Here is a 21,985-nt window from a genome sequence, read left to right on the forward strand (position 1 = left end):
TTTTTTTTTAAGAACAATACAAGAGCAGTCCTTCCTAGAACAGATAATAAGCAAGTGATCAGGATATGTCTGCCATATAGAAAACCTGGGTTCAAGTCTTTAATGCTTCATTTTCACACCAAAAACTGAATGTGAATCTCTTACTTCTCACCTGAGTGCCTGACCAGCAAACTATTGATTTTTAGGAAAGGTTAATTTTCTGTCTGGCTTTGAGCATGGTATCCACTGAGAAAAATTCTAAATTGTGATTCAGTGGTCCAATCTGTTGAATCTAGGAAGCCTGTTTTCTGCTTGTAGTGGCATGCTGCACATGTTAAATGACAAGACATCATGTCTGACCCTCACTATTAAGATTACTTCTTTCCTCCCTTGTGAATAAAATCTTCACCTAATAACAGTCAGGATAATAAATATAAATTTCCATTGATTCTAGTTAAGGTCATTCTAGTTGCAAGCAGAGAAGTCTATATTTAGCTTACCTGCAGAGCAGAGCAATTACTTTTCATTGTTTATGGCATATTTCAGGCTAGACTGTAGGATAATGGGCTATACAGTGTCATGGCTTGCTACTGTATGTTTGTTCCATAACTGGCTCTATAACCCAGGATCAAGCGTATCGCTTTCTCTGTGTGAAAAGAAATACTTGATCAAAATTTTTAGACCATTGGAATATTTCTGTATCATGATCTCCAATTCCTCCCTTGTACTCTTATTGGCATCTGATTGTCAGTACAATGGCTATAATGGTGTCATGAGAAAATAATTTGTAACTGATCCAGTGAAGTTATGAGGAGGATCATTCTAATTAATAGCAGTTTTGAGGTTGTCATTTTGTAGCTTTTACAAGTGGAAGGAAACACGTGTTGGTCTGGATAAAAAATTAATTTTCATTTTTCATAGGTACTATTAATTCCATCTTTCAAATTGGATTACTCCTGTTTATGAGGCTAGCATCAGATTATATGTTTATATAAGTTCATCTTTTGGGCACTGTGCTATTAAGACATTTCTGTTAAATGTCACAAATCACTTTTGGCCTCGGATATGCTTATTTTCCTGATGTACAGTATTACAGCTTTGTCTTCTGGCATAGTTTGTCACTGAGGTTCCAAATGACATTTTCAAAATTCCCATTTCAGAGGAACTCATATATCTTATGGTTGCTAAATTATGGACTTTGTGCATGCTTCTTCACACGGTCAAAGGCAATGTGGATCACCACACTTAAGGAAGAAAAAGAATTATTTCTATTTCAAACGGATGGGTGGTATCATAGGGGAAGAGGAAGGAGATAGGGGTTGACAGCATTATCGTCTTCATAGCCTCTGCAGTCTGCTGGTGCCGCTCTCGCTCCTGCTTTCTCTACATTACTATCCCTTGAGAACTAAAATAATTTAATAGGGATATGGAGCTCTGCATGGAAGTATTTGAGGAAAATGTGAACAGTGATGGTAATGCCTTCTTGGCCGTAAGCTTTATATGTCCTTCCCTAACTCTTCTAAGTAGGTTCTTTGTAATATCTTCCCTTTCTCCTGCTGGCTTTAGATATATTTTGTTCTTCACCTTCACTTAACATGCAGTTTGCTACCTCCTTACCCCCATTCACTTTTCTTTTTACTAGTGTGTCCCGTCTGAAATCTAGGGATTTGGAGTGCTGTGTTATTCCTGCGTTTGACGCAGTCATCTATTTGAAATCTCCTTTGGCTCCATAAGGTTTGGATACACAAGGAACAATTCTAAGAAGCTGTGATCTCTTTGACTAGAATATACATGTATTAATACTATTTAATATTAAAATGGGGATAAAAGGATTGAATAAACACTCATACTCTGCTTACTTTTTAATACTTAAGTGCAAAGATGCTCAAGTAGAAAGAAAAATACTTCTCACCAGGAATGAGAAATGTGTTTCTACGTGTATGTTTTCACACAAAGTACGTTGTGGGTCACTCCATAAAGTGCAATGCACAATGCAGTTTGTCTTTGGTGACCTTAAAAAACATAATCTATAGAAAGTACATTACTAATGAAAGATGTGAAAACACATGATAAAATAATCTTAGTTAAATTTAGCAGATACCATTTAGGGATGTATTGTTTGCAAGTGTTTTAGCGCCTGCAGGTTAGCTTTACCTGTGATTCTTTTCATGCCATTTAATCAGAAGGATTTAAATCATTCCATTCATATATTTTTGTTGATACTTTTGGTCTAGAGTCTAGACAGATACACATATTTTGGTGAAAATCTGAATTAACAGTATTTAATTAACAGTATTTATTAGAGCCCTTCACCATGGTCTGCACTTAAGCATGTGCCCAAGCCTGCTCATACAGTGCAGCGCTTCAGCACAGAAGTGATTTCTGGTGCTGGAATGGAGCTTAGACTGCCCTTTCCGTCCTTTGCTGCAGGGCTCCCACATGCAGATCAGAGCTTTCGCTTCACTACAAGCAATATCTTATCCTAGTTTGACTTTTTTTTTTAAAGGTATATCTAATAAACATTTGCTGGTCATATAATCAAATGATCATTTCTGAAACAGTCGGCTGCATCAAAGCATTTCTCAAGATTTCCCTGATTACTCACAACTTTTTTTAATACATCCATAAATATGGATGTGATCATTCACACTGCATATGGCAATATTGAACGACCTCAGTTGGACTTTCCTGAGTTTCTGTATGTGACACAAGTGTTGTTTTAACAGGGTTTTTCATGGGGGTGGATTTTTTTTTTTACCTTAGAGATGTGATGCCAATTAGCAGCATGTGTGCATGTCAGGTATTGTGGGCACAATTATCGTATCTGCCCATTTAGGATGGATGGCAGGTGCTTTAGCAAAGATTATAGGATGCCACAACATGATCAGCTTTTATATATTGTAACATTATAACTGTCAAATGTATGTTCTACAAGACTTCAATTTCACAAGACTTAATTACGAAGGTTTAAACTTCGGTGTGATATTAGCAGAGCAGTTATTGCTATTACTTGGTGTCTTATGGATTGCAAAAATCGTTTGTTGATGAAACTAGGAGACTGAGTTTTTAATCTTTGCTGAAAAAGTTAATATAAGTTAAAAAACAAGCTATGTATTGCCATAGTAGTTGTTATCTCAGTGTAAGATCATGTTATTACATTAAAAGAGTATATTTATTGTTTGAGACATCAGCCACCTCTGTACTAAATTTTGAAAGTAACAAAAATAAATTTCTCCTGTGGCATGTTCATCGAAGTGTACAGGTAAGTGAAAATGTTACTTTAGACTCATCCAGGTCAGTCAGCCAGCTGATTACTCTATGCTCCAGTTTCACAGTGATGGAGACAAGCAGCAGTATATGTATGATATATATATGTATGTAGAAGCAGCAGTATATGTATGATATAGTCAGGATAAAAATAATAGTTTGATATGATAGCCAATACATTTTTAAGAGAAGAAATCCATCCCCATCATTATCTCCAGATTGCACAGCAGAGCTGTGGCAGTGTGCAATTCAGTCAGGTACCAGGGATGCTGAGTTTTACAAGGGAGAAGTTGTAAATCTAAGTGACTCTGTGATATATTCTGTTCCAACCCATTGCTCTTACAAAGTCAGGAAAAGAAAGGCATGGAAACACATCTTATTAGAGTCTTGTACTGGGGTGATACTTTATCAGTTACAGGAGTCTCCCATCAGACTGTTTTTGAGGCCACCAACTTTATCAGTATCTGCTGTATTTACAACTGATAAAATGTAACCCTTGCAAACAACATCAAATGGAAGGTGAAAATACCCACAGCACCTTTTGCCATTTTTGCGAGATACAAAAAATATTTTCTGATGTTTGATTTGGACCATGACACAGCTGGAAGGATTGGTATAGAGACACACAGCCCCCCCAGATCTACCCTAGCAGCTAACACTAGCAAAATTTCTCTCCTTCAATTCTGGCATGAACAATTCATTACCTAGACCACAATTAATTACCTGGACCATCTGACAGGGGAATAAATGGTGCAGACTGTTTCTCAGCTGTGAAGTGAAGATAGTCTAAGGTTTTTGTTCTGTTGTGTGAGGAATGGAGTGGTAAGGAAAGGAAGGCAGCAGAGCTTCTGGCTCAGATGTGCCCCGGTGGCCATCAGAGAGGAAAGGAAGGGGTTGCTCCCGCTGGCATGAGGGTACTTGTAGCATTGCTCTGCCTGCCTCTGGCTGATGGGTATTCACACATGCTGATGAGCACTCAGTACAGCTCTCCCAGGAGTTATTGCTCTCTGACTCTTTATCCTCACACGTAGCATCAAAGTTTTCAGTTGTGGAATTAGGCTATGTGATGAACACTTCTATGACTTGCCGACCAACAGTTTAACACAGAGAGTTTTAAGTCTGTAATAGGGCAATAGTAAGTGAGGTAGATACAAATGTATGTCAAAAAGTTAATAGAAAATGCTAATGCAAAGACAAGAATATCCCCAACCCATGTAGGTTGTTCTTAAGCTTTGAACTGAGGTCTACCAGCTCTTCTCAACACTGCAGAGTTTCTGTTTGATGTGAGGCAACTTCTGATATTTCATAATCAGAGGCAAAAAAATGTATGCAGCAGTGTCTGAGTTTATGGAGACTTCTTCAGTTTTTCTGAATAGTGGACAATTTTAATTGAACATTCTGATTAAAAAAAAAAAAAAATTAGAACATTTTTCTTTGACTGATAAGTTGTGACCACTGCCATAGGATCTGAATTCAGTTTTTCCCAGTCAGTCATTTCATAGATAGACAAGTACCGGTAAGAAGCTGATCTCCAAAGTAGCACTCAGTATCCTTCACAGAGAAATGCCAAAAGGGAGGTTTTTAAATAATACCTATTTTTTTTTAATCTTCTTCTTGTAGATTTTTACTACTTTTTTGGGTCTGATGGCAATTCTTATAATTTACATATTTGCTCACAAATGTGCTTTCTAATCCCTGAATCAAGGCTGGTGAGTTGTAGTTCTCACTGAAGCATTCATTTATTAACCCAAAAGCATTTTAAAAGGCAACCTTTAGAGGAAGCCTGAGTAGAAACATTGTGAAGGAGCAGATAACGTCTCTTCTTGACATTATCACATAATTCAAGCTGCAGTTGTCAATCCTAATGAAGGTGGTGATGCTGATTTGAGCGTATTGTTTATATGATATGCAAGAGCTTTGGGAGATATGGAGTCCCTGTTGCTATCATTTATAATTAAAGTGTCCATCACTTTTCTCTGAAAAATTGCTTAGCAAATAAATAATTAAAGGCCTGATTCTGATACACTTAGTTGAAATGAGACAGAGAGACTTCTGAGAACAGTCCAAATGCAGTAAATGGAATTTCTTCAAAGTAAGGATTCAAGATAAATAATAGTATTAGATTCTCAGTCAAAGCCAGTTCATGTTTTTTAAGGCAGGAGGGTATTCTGGTTTATGTGCTTTAAAATCTAATCCCACAGACATCTAAGACTGTTCATTACAAACAATGCCTGACATTGTCTCTTATGCCTAAACAAGTTATCTTTTAAGCACAGTAGAAACTAGTCCTAAAATTAATGGCTAGATAAGTGTTCCCTACTTATTCAAAGAGCCAAAGATAAACAAGTTGTTAATCTGATGGCTTGTAAAGTGCAGAAGCTTTATAAAACTTTGTGTTACCTAACGAGTTTATTTTATTATAAATATGTCTATTTTATAGAGGATTTTTCTTTGATTGTTTCGCTGAATTGATATCTAAAAAAAGGGTTGTGCTTAAGTGATGTTTCCTTTCATAGTTTCTGAAATAATCAAAAAAGGTTGAGGGGAATTTTTTGAAATACAAATGATTTTACATGCTTCCATTGTGTTTCAGTAATAACCTTGCTTCCATAATAGTTGAAATAACTGTAAATATGCAAGTCCCTCGTAGCATTGGCAGGGAGAATTTCAATTGATTTTGCTACCTTGAAATTAACCTTTTACTATCGCATGCGTATGTTTGTCATTTATCCCCTTTTTCTCAGGTGCAAAGAGGGCTACCAAGGAGTCCGCTGTGACCAATTTTTGCCGAAAACCGACTCAATCTTGTCAGATCCAAGTACGTCAAATGTTTTTCTTATATTTTTAATCCATGCTGGAGGCTATTCTTGCCATGCGAGATGACCCTTTGCCTATTGTCAGAAATTATATTATGGACCACTGCTGTTGTGTGTAGAGAACGGTGTTGCTTTTGTTAGTAGGATAAAAACACATCCTCCAGTCTCTGCTCTTATAAAACATGTTCTGCTGCAGCAGGGCAGGCCATCAGAGGACTTGATTCCTTATGATTTGGAATAATACTGTCCCTGCTTAAAGCCAAAATATTCACTTTTCTCTACTTTTGACCCAAGAACAAATAAAATCACATAATCTAAAAGGAAACCAAGTATATGCTGCAAAGTGGTTCCTTCAAAAGAAGATAAATTCAGATTGGTTGGAACTGCAGAGATGATAATCTCCTTGGAAATACGTGATGTCAGCTTCCACAAAACCCAATTTTTTTTTTTTCACTTTTACAAGTGAAGTTGCCCTGTATTTCCAGAGTAAAGGTATGCTTTCAGGTAGTAATGTGGAGACAAAATAACTTTCTATTACACTGCTCAGTGTATGCCAGAATACCATTTGTGTATATGTTCCACTCCACTGTTGCACTTTTTAAAATTCTGTTTGCTAACAAAGCTATGTCAAAAATATTAGCCAAGATTAATTTCTTGGAAGTGAATCCATTTAATAATTAATGTTGTTCATCTTAAATTTCTAAATGAAGTGACATACAACAAAGGGTCATATCTAATCTCTTGGTTTTGTTCTTATAGCTGGAAACTGTAATGTATTAAGTCTTCTGGTTTTGGGTGCTCTTTGAAATTTGATTTGGCTTGTTTTGTGTTTTTTTGAAGAATAATGCTTGTTCTTCTAGTACTTTTTTTGTGCTTTCTGTTTATTTTCTTGTGATTTTCCATGTGAAAGCCTGTTGCCAAAGACACCTGTTGTTTTGTAGTTCTCTGTGTTGTATAGCTCCCATTATAGTTTGCTTTGTATTTGGTTTAGCTTTTCCTTTTGCTTGACCTTTAATAGTAAAGTGCAGAGTCTATAATGAATAGGCAGATTTAACTTCTGCCAAGTTGTCTGTGCATGTGTAAATAAAGAAGTTGTGTATATGTCAAGGAAAAAGGTATTTTGCACCCTAAAAGTGGGGGAAAGGAAAATCAATTAACAACAGGACAGAGTGATACCTATCTGACTTGGTTTTAACAGGGAACTCTAGCTTTACACTCTCAAGAGCAGAGGTGAAATTCATATAGATACAATACAAAGCCCAGTAAAGACTCCCAGGTTAAGCTGCATCTAACGAGGCCAAAAGGCCTACAGTGTTTATATACTGTGGCAAGTATTGTTGTTGTTTCTTTGCAGCATTGTGTTGGTTGCACAGACTTGTTTCTCTTTGCTTGGGAGATGCTTACTTACCTTGACTGCATTGTTTCCGTAAAATTGTTCAGCTACCTGATTCTGCTCAGTAAGCTACAGTTCTGCTGAAATGTCCTTTTTACACCTTCTGACTACAAAGGCTATTTTATTTTATTTTATTTTATTTTATTTTATTTTATTTTATTGAGGCTTGCTTTCAAAATTAAATTATTTAGGGTATGTAAGAGTAGGGGACCTTGGCTTGATGTTGACGTAGATCCACTGGACATACCTATGGCCCAAGAAGGGCCCCTCTTCCAATATAAATAAAGAAGGTTAATGTGAGTTAGGTACTTTCCCAGTCAGTTTTGAAATTTAACTTACATTTAATCCTCATCTGCGTTCAAAAGAAGAATGTGTTCAGGTGCATTTCTGTGTGTTGGTATAGTGTAATATATCTCTGTGTGTGTGTATGTATGTGTATATGCACTTGTTCTAAGCATGCCTAGCCTGAAAGGGAGGTATTAGAAACTTTCTGCTGCAGCTGGACAGTGACAACATGAACATTTTGCTCAGAAGTTAAATCAGTAATGTATTTATCTTCCCTCTGGAGAGGAAAAAATTAATACCACACTGATAATCAGCACTCAGTGGCAGAAACATTTGCTGTTTGCAAACCTGAGGAGTGTAAAAAGTATTTGACACAGTAGTCAAGTGCAATATGATCATCTCCAAAGGTTCTGGTGTTGCATTGCAAAAACTTAGTTTTGTGGTTGAATGTGTGTTTGGATTAGGAAGAGAACTGCTGAAGGACGCTAAAGGGTGAATTTGGAGGTCGGTTCAGAAAAAAGCAATTTTTGAAATGCGAGGCTTAACTTCTAAAAGTTGAACACTGAGATGAATGCTCTTGTGTCTGGACTGCACATAGCCACCACTGACTGGTGTCAGTCAAGCTTTATAAACAAGTCAAGCTCATTTGAGTTTTGTGGGATTGCTTAGGGTTCTCAGTAATAAACATGTTCAGAACTGCTAATGACGCATCTGGTAACAATATTCTATTCAGCTTATTTGAAGTATATGTGCATGAAATAATGAAGCAATACATTTTTAATCTTACCTTGCCTGTGATAGTGCAGGTTACATTTTCAGAACTTTCAGTTGCCGTTGAATGGGAAGTGAATCTGGACCACAGTCGCTCAGAAAACAGCAACACTATTGTCTTAAAATCGTTAGTTATTTACATGCGCCAGAGCCTTTTTTTTAAAAATAGCCCTCTAAAACAAACCAAGCTTGTTCAACACGGCTACCGTCTGAGGTTGCATAGTGGCAAATAATGTGGTATGGCTCTGCAATATTTTTAACAATACCAGGCCAAACCCAGATTCTTACCTTGGTTTAGGTGTATGTTAGGCAGGTCTTGACTTTACATCAAAATATGAATACAAGTTATGTAACACTTAATATAGGTTAATACATGCTAAATCATGTCCATTTAGCTTAACTAAACTAAACTGTTAAGATATTTAAGATTCTGTTTCCAGGAAACCTCTTGAAACTACCTGATGGTATTTCAGAGTTCCTGAATTGGCATCCATGGCTTCTTGCAGCCAGATCTGCCACCTGCTACCTTCCTTCAGGTCAATGTTAGGATCAAATTCATAAGAAAACAGTTGTAAGACACACATAAAGCAACGTTGAAACACTACAAAATCAGGCCCTTCTACTGGACCTTCAAGCATCACAGGTGTGAACAGCTTACACTTCCCTTAATTTCTCCACTCAACCAGGGTTTCTGGATATAAGTGAAAGATGTTAAAAAAAAACCCAACAAACCAAACAAAAAAAACCCGCAACCAAAAACCCCAACCCAACCCAAACTCAAATAACTCAAACATCTCCATAAGGGAAAAGGCTGCATGCTGCATGACAATGCAACCCATGCTCAGTGTCGCTATCAAGAGGAGGGAATCTGTCATCTCTGCTAATACTGGGTAGGACAAGTCCCTGAACTCTCTCTCAGTCATGATCTCCTTCATCTATGGAGGAAGTACTAATGGGACAAAGAGAAAAGAAATAGCAGTGGCATGCTGAAAGGAAAGGATAAGAGTATATTTGAAACATTGCTTCAGCTTTCTCCATCTGGGCTAACTTCTATAAATACAGTTCATGGCAATGGTAGAGCACTTCTATTTTCAACATTATAAATATAACTTTATGTTCAAGTCATTTCTCAGGCATGTGTAGTCCTGTGTGTATCTATAGAATTAGGAACTTATATACAACATAAATTGTACAAATGTACTCATGTACTATCCTTTATAGTGCTCTGGAGTAGACCTGCCTGGCCCAACAAGTCTTGAAAGGTAAGTTGTACGTAGGCTGCGGATATTTCTCTTGATAAGTTTTTATACCAAGGCAAAGTACAACCTTTAAAGCTTTGACTGTTCTGCGCAGATATTCCAAAATGGTGAACAAGGCATTCAGAATGGGTTATGTTACCCTTTTTTAATCAAATTATGTTGAACTCTGCCTTCAATTATTTTGTTCTTAACTGAGCATTGAAAACTACTTTCCTATGCAGAAAGTGTATTTCAGTTTTATAATGCACAGTGTTAATCTTATATTTGACATATTAACATTTGAGTTGTCCCATTTGACCTCAGAAGCTTAAGTGAAGAGGGATCCCCTATCAAATATGTTATCCGATCCTTTTTCAAAATAAATGTGTTATTTTCTAAAAGGAGAAAAATAGGATGGAAAGCTTATAGGTCATTAAGCCATGCTCCTGCTGTTGCAGTCAACCCTATCATGTAATTCCTTCCATAAGCCTATCATACTTCATTTGTAAACCTCTTACAATCAGTGTGAACTAGCCACTAGAAACAAGTTTTGTTTATCGTCCCTGATCTGAGGCTTCTGAGACTTCTCAGCTTCCACCCAAAATTTATGCACAGCCCAAATTTGTCAATTATGTTCTCTGTTAAAACATGCACCTTGTTTCTACATTGATATTTTTTTCTGTTTCCACTGTGTTACGCTTTGGGTCTGTTAGACTGGCTTTTTCAAATCTCAGAAGTCTTAGTCGTGTAGCATTAGCTGTAGCAGGTGGTCACATAATACTTTAACCTGTGACAGCATGGCACACATCATGTTTCTTTTTGAATCTCATCAAAGAGAAACCTGCAAGTTTCATGTCTGGAATCTGCAGTTACTCGTTCTTAGATTACGTCTTTATGTAGCAAAGGATCAAAACTCCTCTCCTGGAAGTCTGGGACTGTGAATAAGTAAAACAACTCCAGATAGTTTAAAAATGAAAAAAACTGTTTTTCCAGAAATTTATTCAAAGTCTCAAGACCCACAAACATCTCCTCCAAAAAAAAGCCCCCAAAACACCCACACAAATCCTTTTTTTCCTTTTTTTTTCCTTTTTTCCTTTTTTCCTTTTTTCTTTTTTTTCCTTTTTTTTCTTTTTTCCTTTTTTTCCTTTTTTCCTTTTTTCCTTTTTTCCTTTTTTCCTTTTTTCCTTTTTTCCTTTTTTCCTTTTTTCCTTTTTTCCTTTTTTCCTTTTTTCCTTTTTTCCCCCTTCCTTTTTTCCCCCTTCCTTTTTCCCCCCTTCCTTTTTCCCCCCTTCCTTTTTCCCCCCTTCCTTTTTCCCCCCTTCCTTTTTCCCCCTTCCTTTTTCCCCCTTCCTTTTTCCCCCTTCCTTTTTCCCCCTTCCTTTTTCCCCCTTCCTTTTTCCCCCCTTCCTTTTTCCCCCCTTCCTTTTTTCCCTTCCTTTTCCTTTTTCTTTTTCCTCTCATTTTCTTTCCTTTCATTTTTTTTTTCCTTTTTTAAATTTTTTTTTTTCTTCCCTGTTCAGTTTTGTATTTATAAGATCATAGGATACTGTAGGTTGAAAGAGGAGTTTGGACAACTTAGGAGGCTTAGCCTCCTGTGTTAAGCAGAGCTTTGAAGTTTCTGCTAACTGCACTGGACACTACAAAGGTAGTCTGTAAAGGGACTGTTATTAAAGAGAGGAAAAAATACGACACAGTTGTGAAATATTTATAGAATATATTTTCAAATAATTTGAATACGTAAATTAATCTTCTTAGTCTTACTGAATTATTGACTTTCTAGAACCTGAATAATTTTTTTTATCAACTTTACTTAACCTTTTTGAGTTTGTCAATATTCCTCTTGAATTTTTTTTCCTCCTTTTTGATTTCTAGAAGGCATAGGAGAAAAGATTCTGCTATTGGAAATACTTTGAAGGTTGGATGTAGGTAGGGGCAGTTATGAGTGGAAGAGAATTTAGGAAAAATAGGAGGACTGACTAGCCTGAGGTGGATATCCGAGTTTTGTGGAGGGCAAGTCCTTCTAAAACAGATTTAACATGGGGCTTGCATAACCCCAGATAGACCTTTTGAACTCTGGATCTAAATCTGAATTTTGTGGCTTAACTTCGTCTCAAAAAGAAGGGGTTCTTAAGCCCATATGCAGTAATTATGTCATCTGTTTAAGACTGGTTTGTATCAAAAAAAAAAAAAAAAAAAGCATATGGAGGGAGCGGCTGCAGACCAAGTTTCTCTTGGAGTAATTGTCATTTTATGCTGTCTTATCAATCTAATCTCAAAGAAGAGTGCCACATCAACTGTGTGTTCACAGAATAAACATTATTAATATTACTCTAAGATACTAAGCTTTTACAAAAATTAAATAATCAAAAGGCAATATTTTCTTGCCTTGTAAAATTAGATTTTAAGAGCTATATGGTGACAACGGTCAAGTGAAGTCCCTGAAAATGACAAGTCAGTATAAGATCTGTTAGCATCCATCAAGTGGGTATGGCATTTCTGTTAACTACGGTTTCTTTATAAGAATATATAAACAGAGTTCCTCCAGTTCAAATGCATCACAAATCAACCTAGATTAATGTTGATGAATTAAAGATAGAAAGCAAGGAAGGAATTGCCTTAATAGAAATAGCAATAAAGGACAAAAGCAACATGGTCACTTCAAAAGTTTTAATGAATTTATCTATAGATGAGAAAAGATGCATCACATGAGACACAGGCTGGGGAATATGAAACCTCAGCAAGGTAAAATAAGAAAAGAAAAGATACCCTTGGGGGAATGAGAGATGTGTTTTCCCTCTTCTTTGATCAAGTGTGGGTAGAGACCTCAGGATACAGAATGTAAAAGGTGCCGTATATTCAAATTTGAGTTGTGCTGATGCTGTAAAATTTTACTTTGTGTGAATAGTATGAATCATCTTGGTTTGGTTTGGTTTTTTTGGCTTTAAAATAGGAACTTAGGCTTTATTCTGCAGAACTGGAATGAAATGCTCAAAACCAGAAGTGCAACATTAACAGTGTTAGTGAAATGGTTCATCACTGATAAACGAAAGCATGAATGTGTTCTTTGTCAGAACATATCGAAAAGTTAAAACCCAAGAGAAATTAATTGAAATCACAAATTTGCTACTAATGCAGTGGGCAAAGAAAATCACACTCAAAATCACTATCAGTTTTGATAATGTAATTGTTTCTTACAGTCTTAAAAATAAAATTTAAATGCATAGGAAACAACTGGAAGTAACATTTGTTTCTATAGGTAAGCTAATAGTGACTTATACAGAATGTGCAGTATAGATGCTATTTAGTGATTTATTCTTTTTCTGTCAGTACTGCAGAATAGATTTTAAAAATCACAAGAGTACCGTTGATTTTCATGTTTCTAATGTAGAGGGGGGAATATTTTAAATTACTTCTAGGATTCTAATTTTGTGTCACTCTTTGCAACGAAAAGAAAAAAAAAAAAAAAAACCAAAAACAAAAACACAACCCACTAGTGTGAGAGCAGTTTCCAAACAGCTTTAAATCAAATTGCTTTCATCACTTTTGTGTGTAGAACAGAGCTTTTCCCCCCTATTTTCACTGAATTCCAAATCCTTTAAAAAACCAACCAGCAATGACTTTGCATAGATTTCCACACACACCCTCCCCCAAAGGGCTTTCTTTATGTAAAGAATGAAGGGGGGTTTACAACTGATTTCAGTTTCATATTTCAGTTTTAAATCAACTGTCAGCCTTTATCAAATTCATGTCTAACTTTATTTAGTATTAGCTAAAATAACGTTAATTAACAAGTCACTCAGGTTTATTTGGAAAAGTAGAAAAATTCAGTCTGAATTTGACCAGAATCCTCTTATTAGTTTTAAAGGAACATCAGTTCTTTACTCTTCTCTGTTCATCTCTTCTCCTGCAAGACAAGAATGTATTGGCATCTAGTTACTCAACACTTTTATTTTCAGGACTTTTCGTTTAAAGTCTTGAAGTATGTCTGGTTTTGACATGACTTTTAGGCCATAGGTGGTCTTCTGTAATTCAGCTTGTGAAGAATGCATGTCTGTAGAAATTCATGTAGAGAATCTGGAATCAGGTAGATGCAATACCTTTGACAGCAGGAAAAAAAAAAAAACAAAACAAACCTCCAAACCATTTGTTTCCTACTCCTTCTTTAAAAACTGCCTATATGTGGAAGGATAATAATGAAATTGAAAATTCCTTTTATTTGAGCTCAGTATAAATCCCAAGGAAGACAGAAAATGGAGATATCTAGCAAAGCAAATCACAGTCAACCAGAAGTTTTAATCAGTGTATCTTGCTGTAAGCCATAGATGCTAGAAATCAAGAAGGAAATTACAGCCACCCCATGCAGAGGAGTTTGAAGGCTGCCTTTCCAAACTACCATTCATCTGTGAAATTTGGGACTTGCATCTAGTTAAAGAATTTCTAGGTCTTTGTCTAGTGATTTTTGCACGTGTATTTTAAGGAAATTTACCATATGATGGCAGAAACACCCAACTACGGCTTGTTACACAACAGCCACAGCAGATGGCTGTGAATAGAGGTTACAGTCTTATATAAGGGACGTAGTTGTGAATCGCGCTCTCCCGCTGGCGAGCCCACTCTGCCATGAGCGCAGGGTTCATCTCAGTGCCTGAATGAGAGGTGGTGCAGCACTTTTGCTAAACAAGCACCTTCTGAAGTGATGAGCCTCTGAAACACGAACTTCTCCTATCCACTCCTCTTACAAACACATTATGGTTTCCTAAATCTGCGGTTGGCCATCCCGTGTCTGGAAAACCATAACTATAGCTCGAAATATATGTTCTGTGACACTCCAAAAGCATCTAATTTAGCCTGTTGGTCTGAGTAGCTAACTTTTCTGACTTCCATACTCTTCATACTGACAATATGTTACTGTTGGTGTCAATCTCCCACTGTCTTTCAGAAGGGCTTCTCTGATTTTGCCTGGATGGACAAGGTGCAATCAATCATTTGACTTGTCAGATCACATTTGCAGGCCTTCTAAGAGGAAAATTCAGCAGTGCAGCAACCATAGTTCTTCATGCTGAGGGAGAAAAGTATAAGAAAAGATGGGTTATCGCAAGATGACATGTAGGAAAATTGCACAAAACGTGACAGTGATTTAGCTGAAAAGCATGTGTTTCATCGGGTTCTACTTTGTAAATTAGCTACTGAGTCATCCAAATTGCATTTCAGTTTAGCAATACCATTTCACTTTATCTCAGTGACTTAGTCACACTTTTGATGTTACATGCCTCAGGATTTGTTGACATGGTATGGTATAGGTTTCATAAAGATATCGTAGCCTGTTGCAGGAGCTAGTAAGAACACATGGAGAAAAGAGATGGATTTCTGTTATTGGCAACTAATCTTACACCTTTGAATGTAAATCTAAGTCTGAACTGGATGGTTTGCTTTCTCCTATGAGTGGTTCTGTGTTAAAATGATTCTAGTAAAAAATGCAGCAGTGCGTGTGCAGATAAATCACGAAGTAGTGGGGTGCCTGATATTCTGATCTGGCCTGTCTGCAGTGCAATTATATGACTGTAAGTAATAAACAGCAGGAAGACAAATTCTGCACTGATTGTTACAGGCACAAAGCTCAAGATCAGTCCAACACACACTATCTTGAGAGTAAAAACATTAAGGGGCTCATACATAAGAGCTCAAGTTTCCTCCGAGAGGATTTCTGCTGAGTGTCCTGATCATCTTGCCAAAACTAATACTTTGTAAGAGCCTCTGTGCTCTTAATTGATCTTCACTCTTTGCATTATGTCCATACTCCACTACAAGGATGCTTATTAAGGCAATTATTGTTGTTAGTCTTTTCACTTCACATGGAGCTTATACCAGCGTTGATTCAGCTCATTTGAACAATCTCTGCTTATTAAGGAAAACCTGGAATAAGTGAATCGTTCAATATTAATGTAGTAAGTGCTCTATGTTGTTGTGAAGACCAGATGCTTTGGGGGTAATGTGTGTATATATGTGTCTTCCTAGGATAATGGCAGTCTTACTGAAAACTTTAGGGGTCAGCATTACTATGAGTTTGATTACCACATCAAGGTAATTATTTTCTTCTGAGAAGAAAGATAGTACTGAGACTCCTGAAGGCATTTTCAGGCTCATTTCTCAGGCCTTCCATAACAATCATATTTGGCAACAGGGAACAGCCATTTCTGGTTAAAATTTTACTATGCAAACCCAGCAGTTTATGAAACTATTATTCCCTGGATCAAAATGATCAAACGCTAAAATCTTGGTCTCATTGAAACTGGTAAATGTTTTATTAATGAATACTTTGAGGTTAGACTGTCCTATTGTGACTTTTATTCCATGTATGACTACTATTTTGATAGAGATTTTTGTATCGACCCTTGGGGGGTTGAAATTGCTAACCAAGAGGATATGTATTCATTTTGTTCAGTGATAAATTTGATTGTGGAAATGGTTTCTTAAAAGACAAACCAGATCAATGTTGTCCCAGGAGCAAACCAAAGAACAGATTGTAACAGGCAGTTCTTGATGAGATTGTTTGCACTGGGAGGACTTGATTCACTTCCAGCCTTTTCAGAGAGCACCCTGCTCCCAGGGCTTCTGGCTCTTTGCTCTCGCTGCAAGTGCCAGCTTGCTGTAGAGAAAAAGTCCAATTGTGTACTGCCATCATCAGTCACAGATTAAGAAGGGGCCTAGGAAAAAGAAAGTTTCTCTTGTAACTTCTGTACGTAGCCTGAGTAACAGGTTTGACAATCTAGCTCTGAATGGCCGTATGAAGAAACAGTACTGAACTGCTGAATGACTGACTATAATCACCAGCCTCTGTCTGTCATTGCCCATCTGATTTTTGCAAGTAGTTCTGCTCTTTGATCTTGTTTCCATCTTCCCCAACCATTTTAGCATCTAAGCTGGCTTATCACCATCAAAAGGAAAAGATTTGAGTGTACTACATATTCCGCTGTTTAAGATACCAGTTCTCTCTTTCTTGGCCCACTTGCCTTAATTTCCTGCTCTCTAGTGTCATCTTTTTTTTTTTTTTTAACTCTTACCTTCTATTCCGACATATCTACTTTATTTCCTTCCCCATTTGAGGGCCTTTTCCCCTTTGGCATTTGAATTACATTTCTATTAGTCACTCTTCACTCTCTGCTAATCTCTGCTACCACTTAATATTTGCCATGTGCTTTTGCTGTGTTTCTTCCCACATTGCCACTGCCTGTGGCCTTCACTCCCTCTCTGAAACCAAGGTTTGACTCCTTGCTCTGCTTGGCCAGTTTCCCATCTTCCAGATGAATGCCTAGATCACAAATTGCTATTCATATGCTGTCTAGTCTGTCTCATTTAGGCTTCCCTTTCTTCCTTATATATCATTTTTACTTTTGCCACAAAATGGAATAAAAAAAATAAAATTTGCAGTTTAATTTAGTGTCCAAAATGTTTTTTACATGTTTACAGTGAACAGATGTCCACATTCCATTTTGTTTCCCAAGGAGTTGGCTCCAATTATCTCTGAAGATACTGAAAGAGGTTAATACCTGATGCTTATCAGGAGAAAATATCCACTGTGTGGGCTGTGTGTGAAAGGCTGTGTCTAAATTTAACCTGGTTTGTTGTTTGGTTTTGGGTTTTGTTTTTTGGGGTTTTTTTAATAAAACTGACTTTTTCTGGAAAAAATGTTGCATTTTCAGCACTGAAGCTTTTTATGTGCCTCTACAGAACTTTTATTGGGAAAGCTTTTTCAGGTTCAGAAGAAAACAGTTCTGATCTGATACCAGAAAAAAGGCCCCAAATTAGCAGAGAACAGAATATTTGTCCATAACAGGTGAAACACAGGTTCAAGTCCTTGTTCTGCTTGACCTGATTTTCCTCTCTTCTAGATGAATGCCTAGGTCACACCACAGAAAAGAGAATGGGTCAATGTCGTCTTGTTTCTTTTCTGGAAGAGAAAGACTAAGCTTTTTCTGCTATTTCCCAGCTAGCTCTAGTGATGAACTGGTAGACTTGAAATGTCTGGTATAGTCTAACATGTATTTTACAGTGTTGTCCTACCTTAGAGAGCACACAAGACAGAATTTTGCCTTAATGCTCATCTATATTATAGAAGGTGCAGAAGTTTACAAAATGTATGATATTGACTTAGGTCTTGATCCTGCAAAAAAATATACTGATGCATGTTGCTTCTCAGGAGAACTACTCATATAAAAGATACTAAGCACATTTGAGGCATCCAACTGAATTATTTGCATCCATCTGTGGTCTACCTCACAAATTTGCCGTTTTCTTGATAGTGAGTTGATCTGCCATGTTTTAATTCTCTGGATTTAATGAGTCCTTCTGAAAAGACTTTTTCTATGAAGCTGAGCAGCTCTAACGGAGGAGCCTGGCTCCTGCTGGTGGAGGAGCTCCCCCTGAGCGCCTCCATCTGCAGCTGACAGTCAATTCAGTATGCTGACAGGGAGGAGAGTGTAATTTTGAAGGAGCTTGTTGATCTGTGGAGATTAACAGTTGTAATTGTATGTATATATATCTTAATATATCAAAACAAAAGATAATTTTGTTACTGTAAAGGCTTTAAGTATTCTAGTCTGGTTTAGTTGTCTTTGAAAGTTTCACGCTCATATTAATGCCATATTAATTTGCTGTCTTTATCAGTCTCCAAGTTTTAAGCAACCCTTTTGGTTAGGTTTTGTTCTGCATTCAGTAAATATTCAAAGGCTTAAATGCTTTAAAAGCTTTAAAATGCTATCTTTACGTTTTTAGAGAAAAGATTACTTGTTTCAGAAGAAAGTTGTGAAACTTCATTAAGCTATACGTATAGATGTCTGAACAACTCCAAGTAAAAAAGCAATTTACCAATGCAGTACTACTATTCTCAGGAAATTATTATTCATGTTCTAGGCATTGGAAGCATGGTGACTAAAAAAGTAAGTCTCATAAACTGATTCAGTCTTGTATGATAGTGGTGAATATCTTAATCCACTGGAAAATGGGAATATTTGGCTATATATGTATTTAAGGCAAAGCCAGTCAATACAAATTCATAATTTCTTTTGGAAACTAAAACAAACTATTAGAATAATCTAGAATTTTGCATATTACAGATCAATGATCACGTCCAGTTCTGTAATATTGTTATAAATTTTGCTGCAACATTTAAAAACAGATGGCAGGGTAAATTAGTTTTTACTTTAGGCTATGTCTATGTAACCAGTTACGGTCAGTTATGGTGTAGATTTGCAGTGCAATTAGCTATTCTGCGATAACTGCCTGCTTGTGTGATAAAAGCAAGCCAATGCCCTGCAGCTGCACTGGAGCAAGTCACCTGCTATGACTTTATAACGTGGCTACACTCAGTAACTTGTTTGGTTTGGCAAATAACAAAGTCCTTATAGCTTGGTGATGGAAGGAATTAACTGAAGCTACTCTGAGTCAGGTACCACGTGGAGCAAGGACGGCTGGCTGAATGGGCTCCATGAGATGACTCTCTGCCCCTATGGCTCTTTACATGATAGTGGTAGGTTTTTGGACCAAGCTTTTACTTTCTGCATGCCTGCCGCTGTTGCAGTCTGTACATAATCTACCTGCTTTGGCAGATTAGTGCAATCTTGTTTGTCTGAATAGGATAGATTTAAGCTTATCAAGTAGGAGCATCCAAGAGAGTAGCAGTTACTTTAAAAGGAAGAATGTAAATCCCTGCATGCAAAGAGAGGCTGAGGCTTATTTTTGAAAATAAAAACCTGTTCCTTAATATGTATCAAATATGTAAGGTGATTCCTGTTGTCAGAGAACCATCAAAAAAGGGTAAGACTAATATAAGATCAAGTCTGCCCTTGCCCATCTCCAATATACTTTACAGTCTGGATGTAGGAGCGCAAAACTGACTTTTGCATGTGGCCAAGCACATGTGCTGAAACTTTGTGGTACAAACCATGTCAGCTCTTCTGAGATGTCCTGGTAGATTCTGGTTGCTCAGTTTATCCTCTGTTCAAACTAAACAATGAAATGACCATTAATTAAATAGATAACAGGGACAATGTGTCTGGCAGCAAGCTGATAAATGGACAAAGGCAAATATTTTCTGGAAGACCATCATTTTTTGACATGGTACATGTTTCCAGTGAGGGGAAAATAAGGGAAATTGACGTAACGGACCTAGTATCAATCTCATCAATTTTTATTTTCTTATAGCTGTTGACTTTGCAGTGATCAGTACTTTTAATTTGGATGCATGTTCAGTTAAGCATAGCAGGGCCTTCACACAGTAATAGAGTTATAACCTGTACATTTGTTTTCAGAATTTATTCCATAAAGACAAAAGAAAATGCCACATGGAAAAAAAAGCAGAACCATTAGCTGATCATCTGTCACAGTGTGTCATGCAAGCAGGAGAATATTCAGATTTTGCACTCGGTTATGTATAAGCCAGTATTTGCTATCCAATTTGGTTTTGTAGAAAACTCTTTTCCTGCTCTTTACTTGAAAAGTAGTATGGCATATTCACAGCATTGTATAGCTGCCTCTTCTGTGACTAAGGGAATAATGCTACTACATGGGTTTGTAAGTAGAAAGATAAGAAGTTGGGCCCAGTTGGGGTAGTGATAAGGACACTTTCTTAAGGTGTCAACAATTATAATAGTTGTTGCTAAATATAGAGATGCATCTGCTGGGGAGATTGTGACCCATTTCACTTGGTTCTTGTTTTATGAGCCTTCTGTGCCTTTCAAGGTACATTCAGAATAACCCATTTCTCCCTCCGGGACTTCTCCTTTCTTCAACCCTGCATCAGTCAGGAACCTCACACTGGAAGATTTTGCAAAAGCAGCATAGACTCTACATGGTTCTTCATACCACTCCGCGGATGTCTGAATTAAGATAACCTTAAGTTCCCTATGTAGTTAATGGGGGACATGTAATCTCCTGCTCTACCAGAGTCTAATTAGAATATGGCAAATCAGGCAAAAGCCAAACTTATATGTTGTAAGGTGACATGTAGAGGATATTAACTCTTCTGACTATTTAAGAAGCTTCGATATGACAATCCGAGGAAGACTCAAAGTCATAGCTCCTCTATGTCTGGCTGCTTCTTAATAGAGGGAAATTATTCAGTGTCTGCTAGGGCAGATCTGCACTGAGAGCAGGGATGTTGACCCCGCTGGGTTGGCAAAACATCTCAAATCCAGAGATGCTTAACTGAACTAGGTGAGTTGGCAGCATCGTGAAGCTGACTGCCAGAATTCAGCACGTATAAAGATGAAAATATCTTTCTTTTTTTCTTTCTTTTTTTTCCCCCGTTAACAAAGTTACCACAAGAGGAAACTAAAAAAGAAAAGGGAAGGGGAAAAAAAAGAAGAAAAAAGACCCAAACCATATATATATAGTCTGGGGGTAGCTTGAATTAGACCTTGCTTAGATTTTAATTTAGGATGCTTTAGGTATATCTCAACTGTGAATGGAATAGTGCAACATCAGCAATCTGCTTCTTGGGTTGATACTGCTCAGTACTTGTGAAATTAAGGGTTTTTTCTAAAACTTCACAGGGTGTTAATAGTTAAACACTCTCATTCATGTGTTGCACATAATATCCAGATCTTTCTACACTGCCCTGCACAGGACTGTCAGGATGTGGGACAAAGTGGATGAGATTTAAAAAAAAAAAAAAAAAAAAAAAAAAAAAATTCTAATGACTGGTATTTTTAATGTTTGGTTTGTTTTGGTTTTGTGTAGTATTCTGTGGAATCAGTTTTTGCACAAGTGGAGAGACTTGCAGAAATGAATTCCAAATGAGCTTTTGCTTGCCCAGAAGACCTGGAAAGTCTGCTGTATATTTTAACTTCCTAGTTGAGTTTGTCCCGAAAATGAGAATTACTTTAGCTTAAAGTGAGAATGAGAATTACTAAAATGAGAATGAGATTTACTTAAGCCTTAAAATGAGAATTACTCAAGTTTCGAGTGGTCAACAGGTATAAAAAGAGGGTTGATCTTCCCTTCCTTCCAGTCTAGACCCTGGATCAAGTGGTTTGGAACAACTGGGCTCTAAAGTTTTTCTAATCTTGATCTTTCATATATAAATGTTCCTTCTAACATCTAATATGTATGTGCTGACATAAAACAAAATTTTTAATAGTTACAGCTCATCCTTACAATATGCATTACTTTTGAAAAGGCTGTCTTTCATCAGCTGTCAGGTTGCAAGTAGTTTGGTGAGCAGGATGGCAGATGGTCTG

General features: G+C 37.0%; 1 protein-coding gene across 1 annotated transcript in view; it reads left to right on the forward strand.

The window, feature by feature from the left end:
• Window positions 1–21,985, forward strand: part of NRG3 (neuregulin 3) — a gene marked incomplete at both ends in the record, with an annotated part of 418,654 nt that overhangs the window by 295,485 nt on the left and 101,184 nt on the right. Inside the window, one exon of the mRNA XM_082309742.1 lies at window positions 5,991–6,064. Coding sequence (XP_082165868.1) covers window positions 5,991–6,064 — 74 coding nt within the window. The remainder of the gene's footprint in view (window positions 1–5,990; window positions 6,065–21,985) is intronic.

The sequence above is a fragment of the Platalea leucorodia genome (genome assembly GCF_965183815.1).
Source record: "Platalea leucorodia genome assembly, chromosome: 4".
Lineage (NCBI taxonomy): Eukaryota > Metazoa > Chordata > Aves > Pelecaniformes > Threskiornithidae > Platalea > Platalea leucorodia.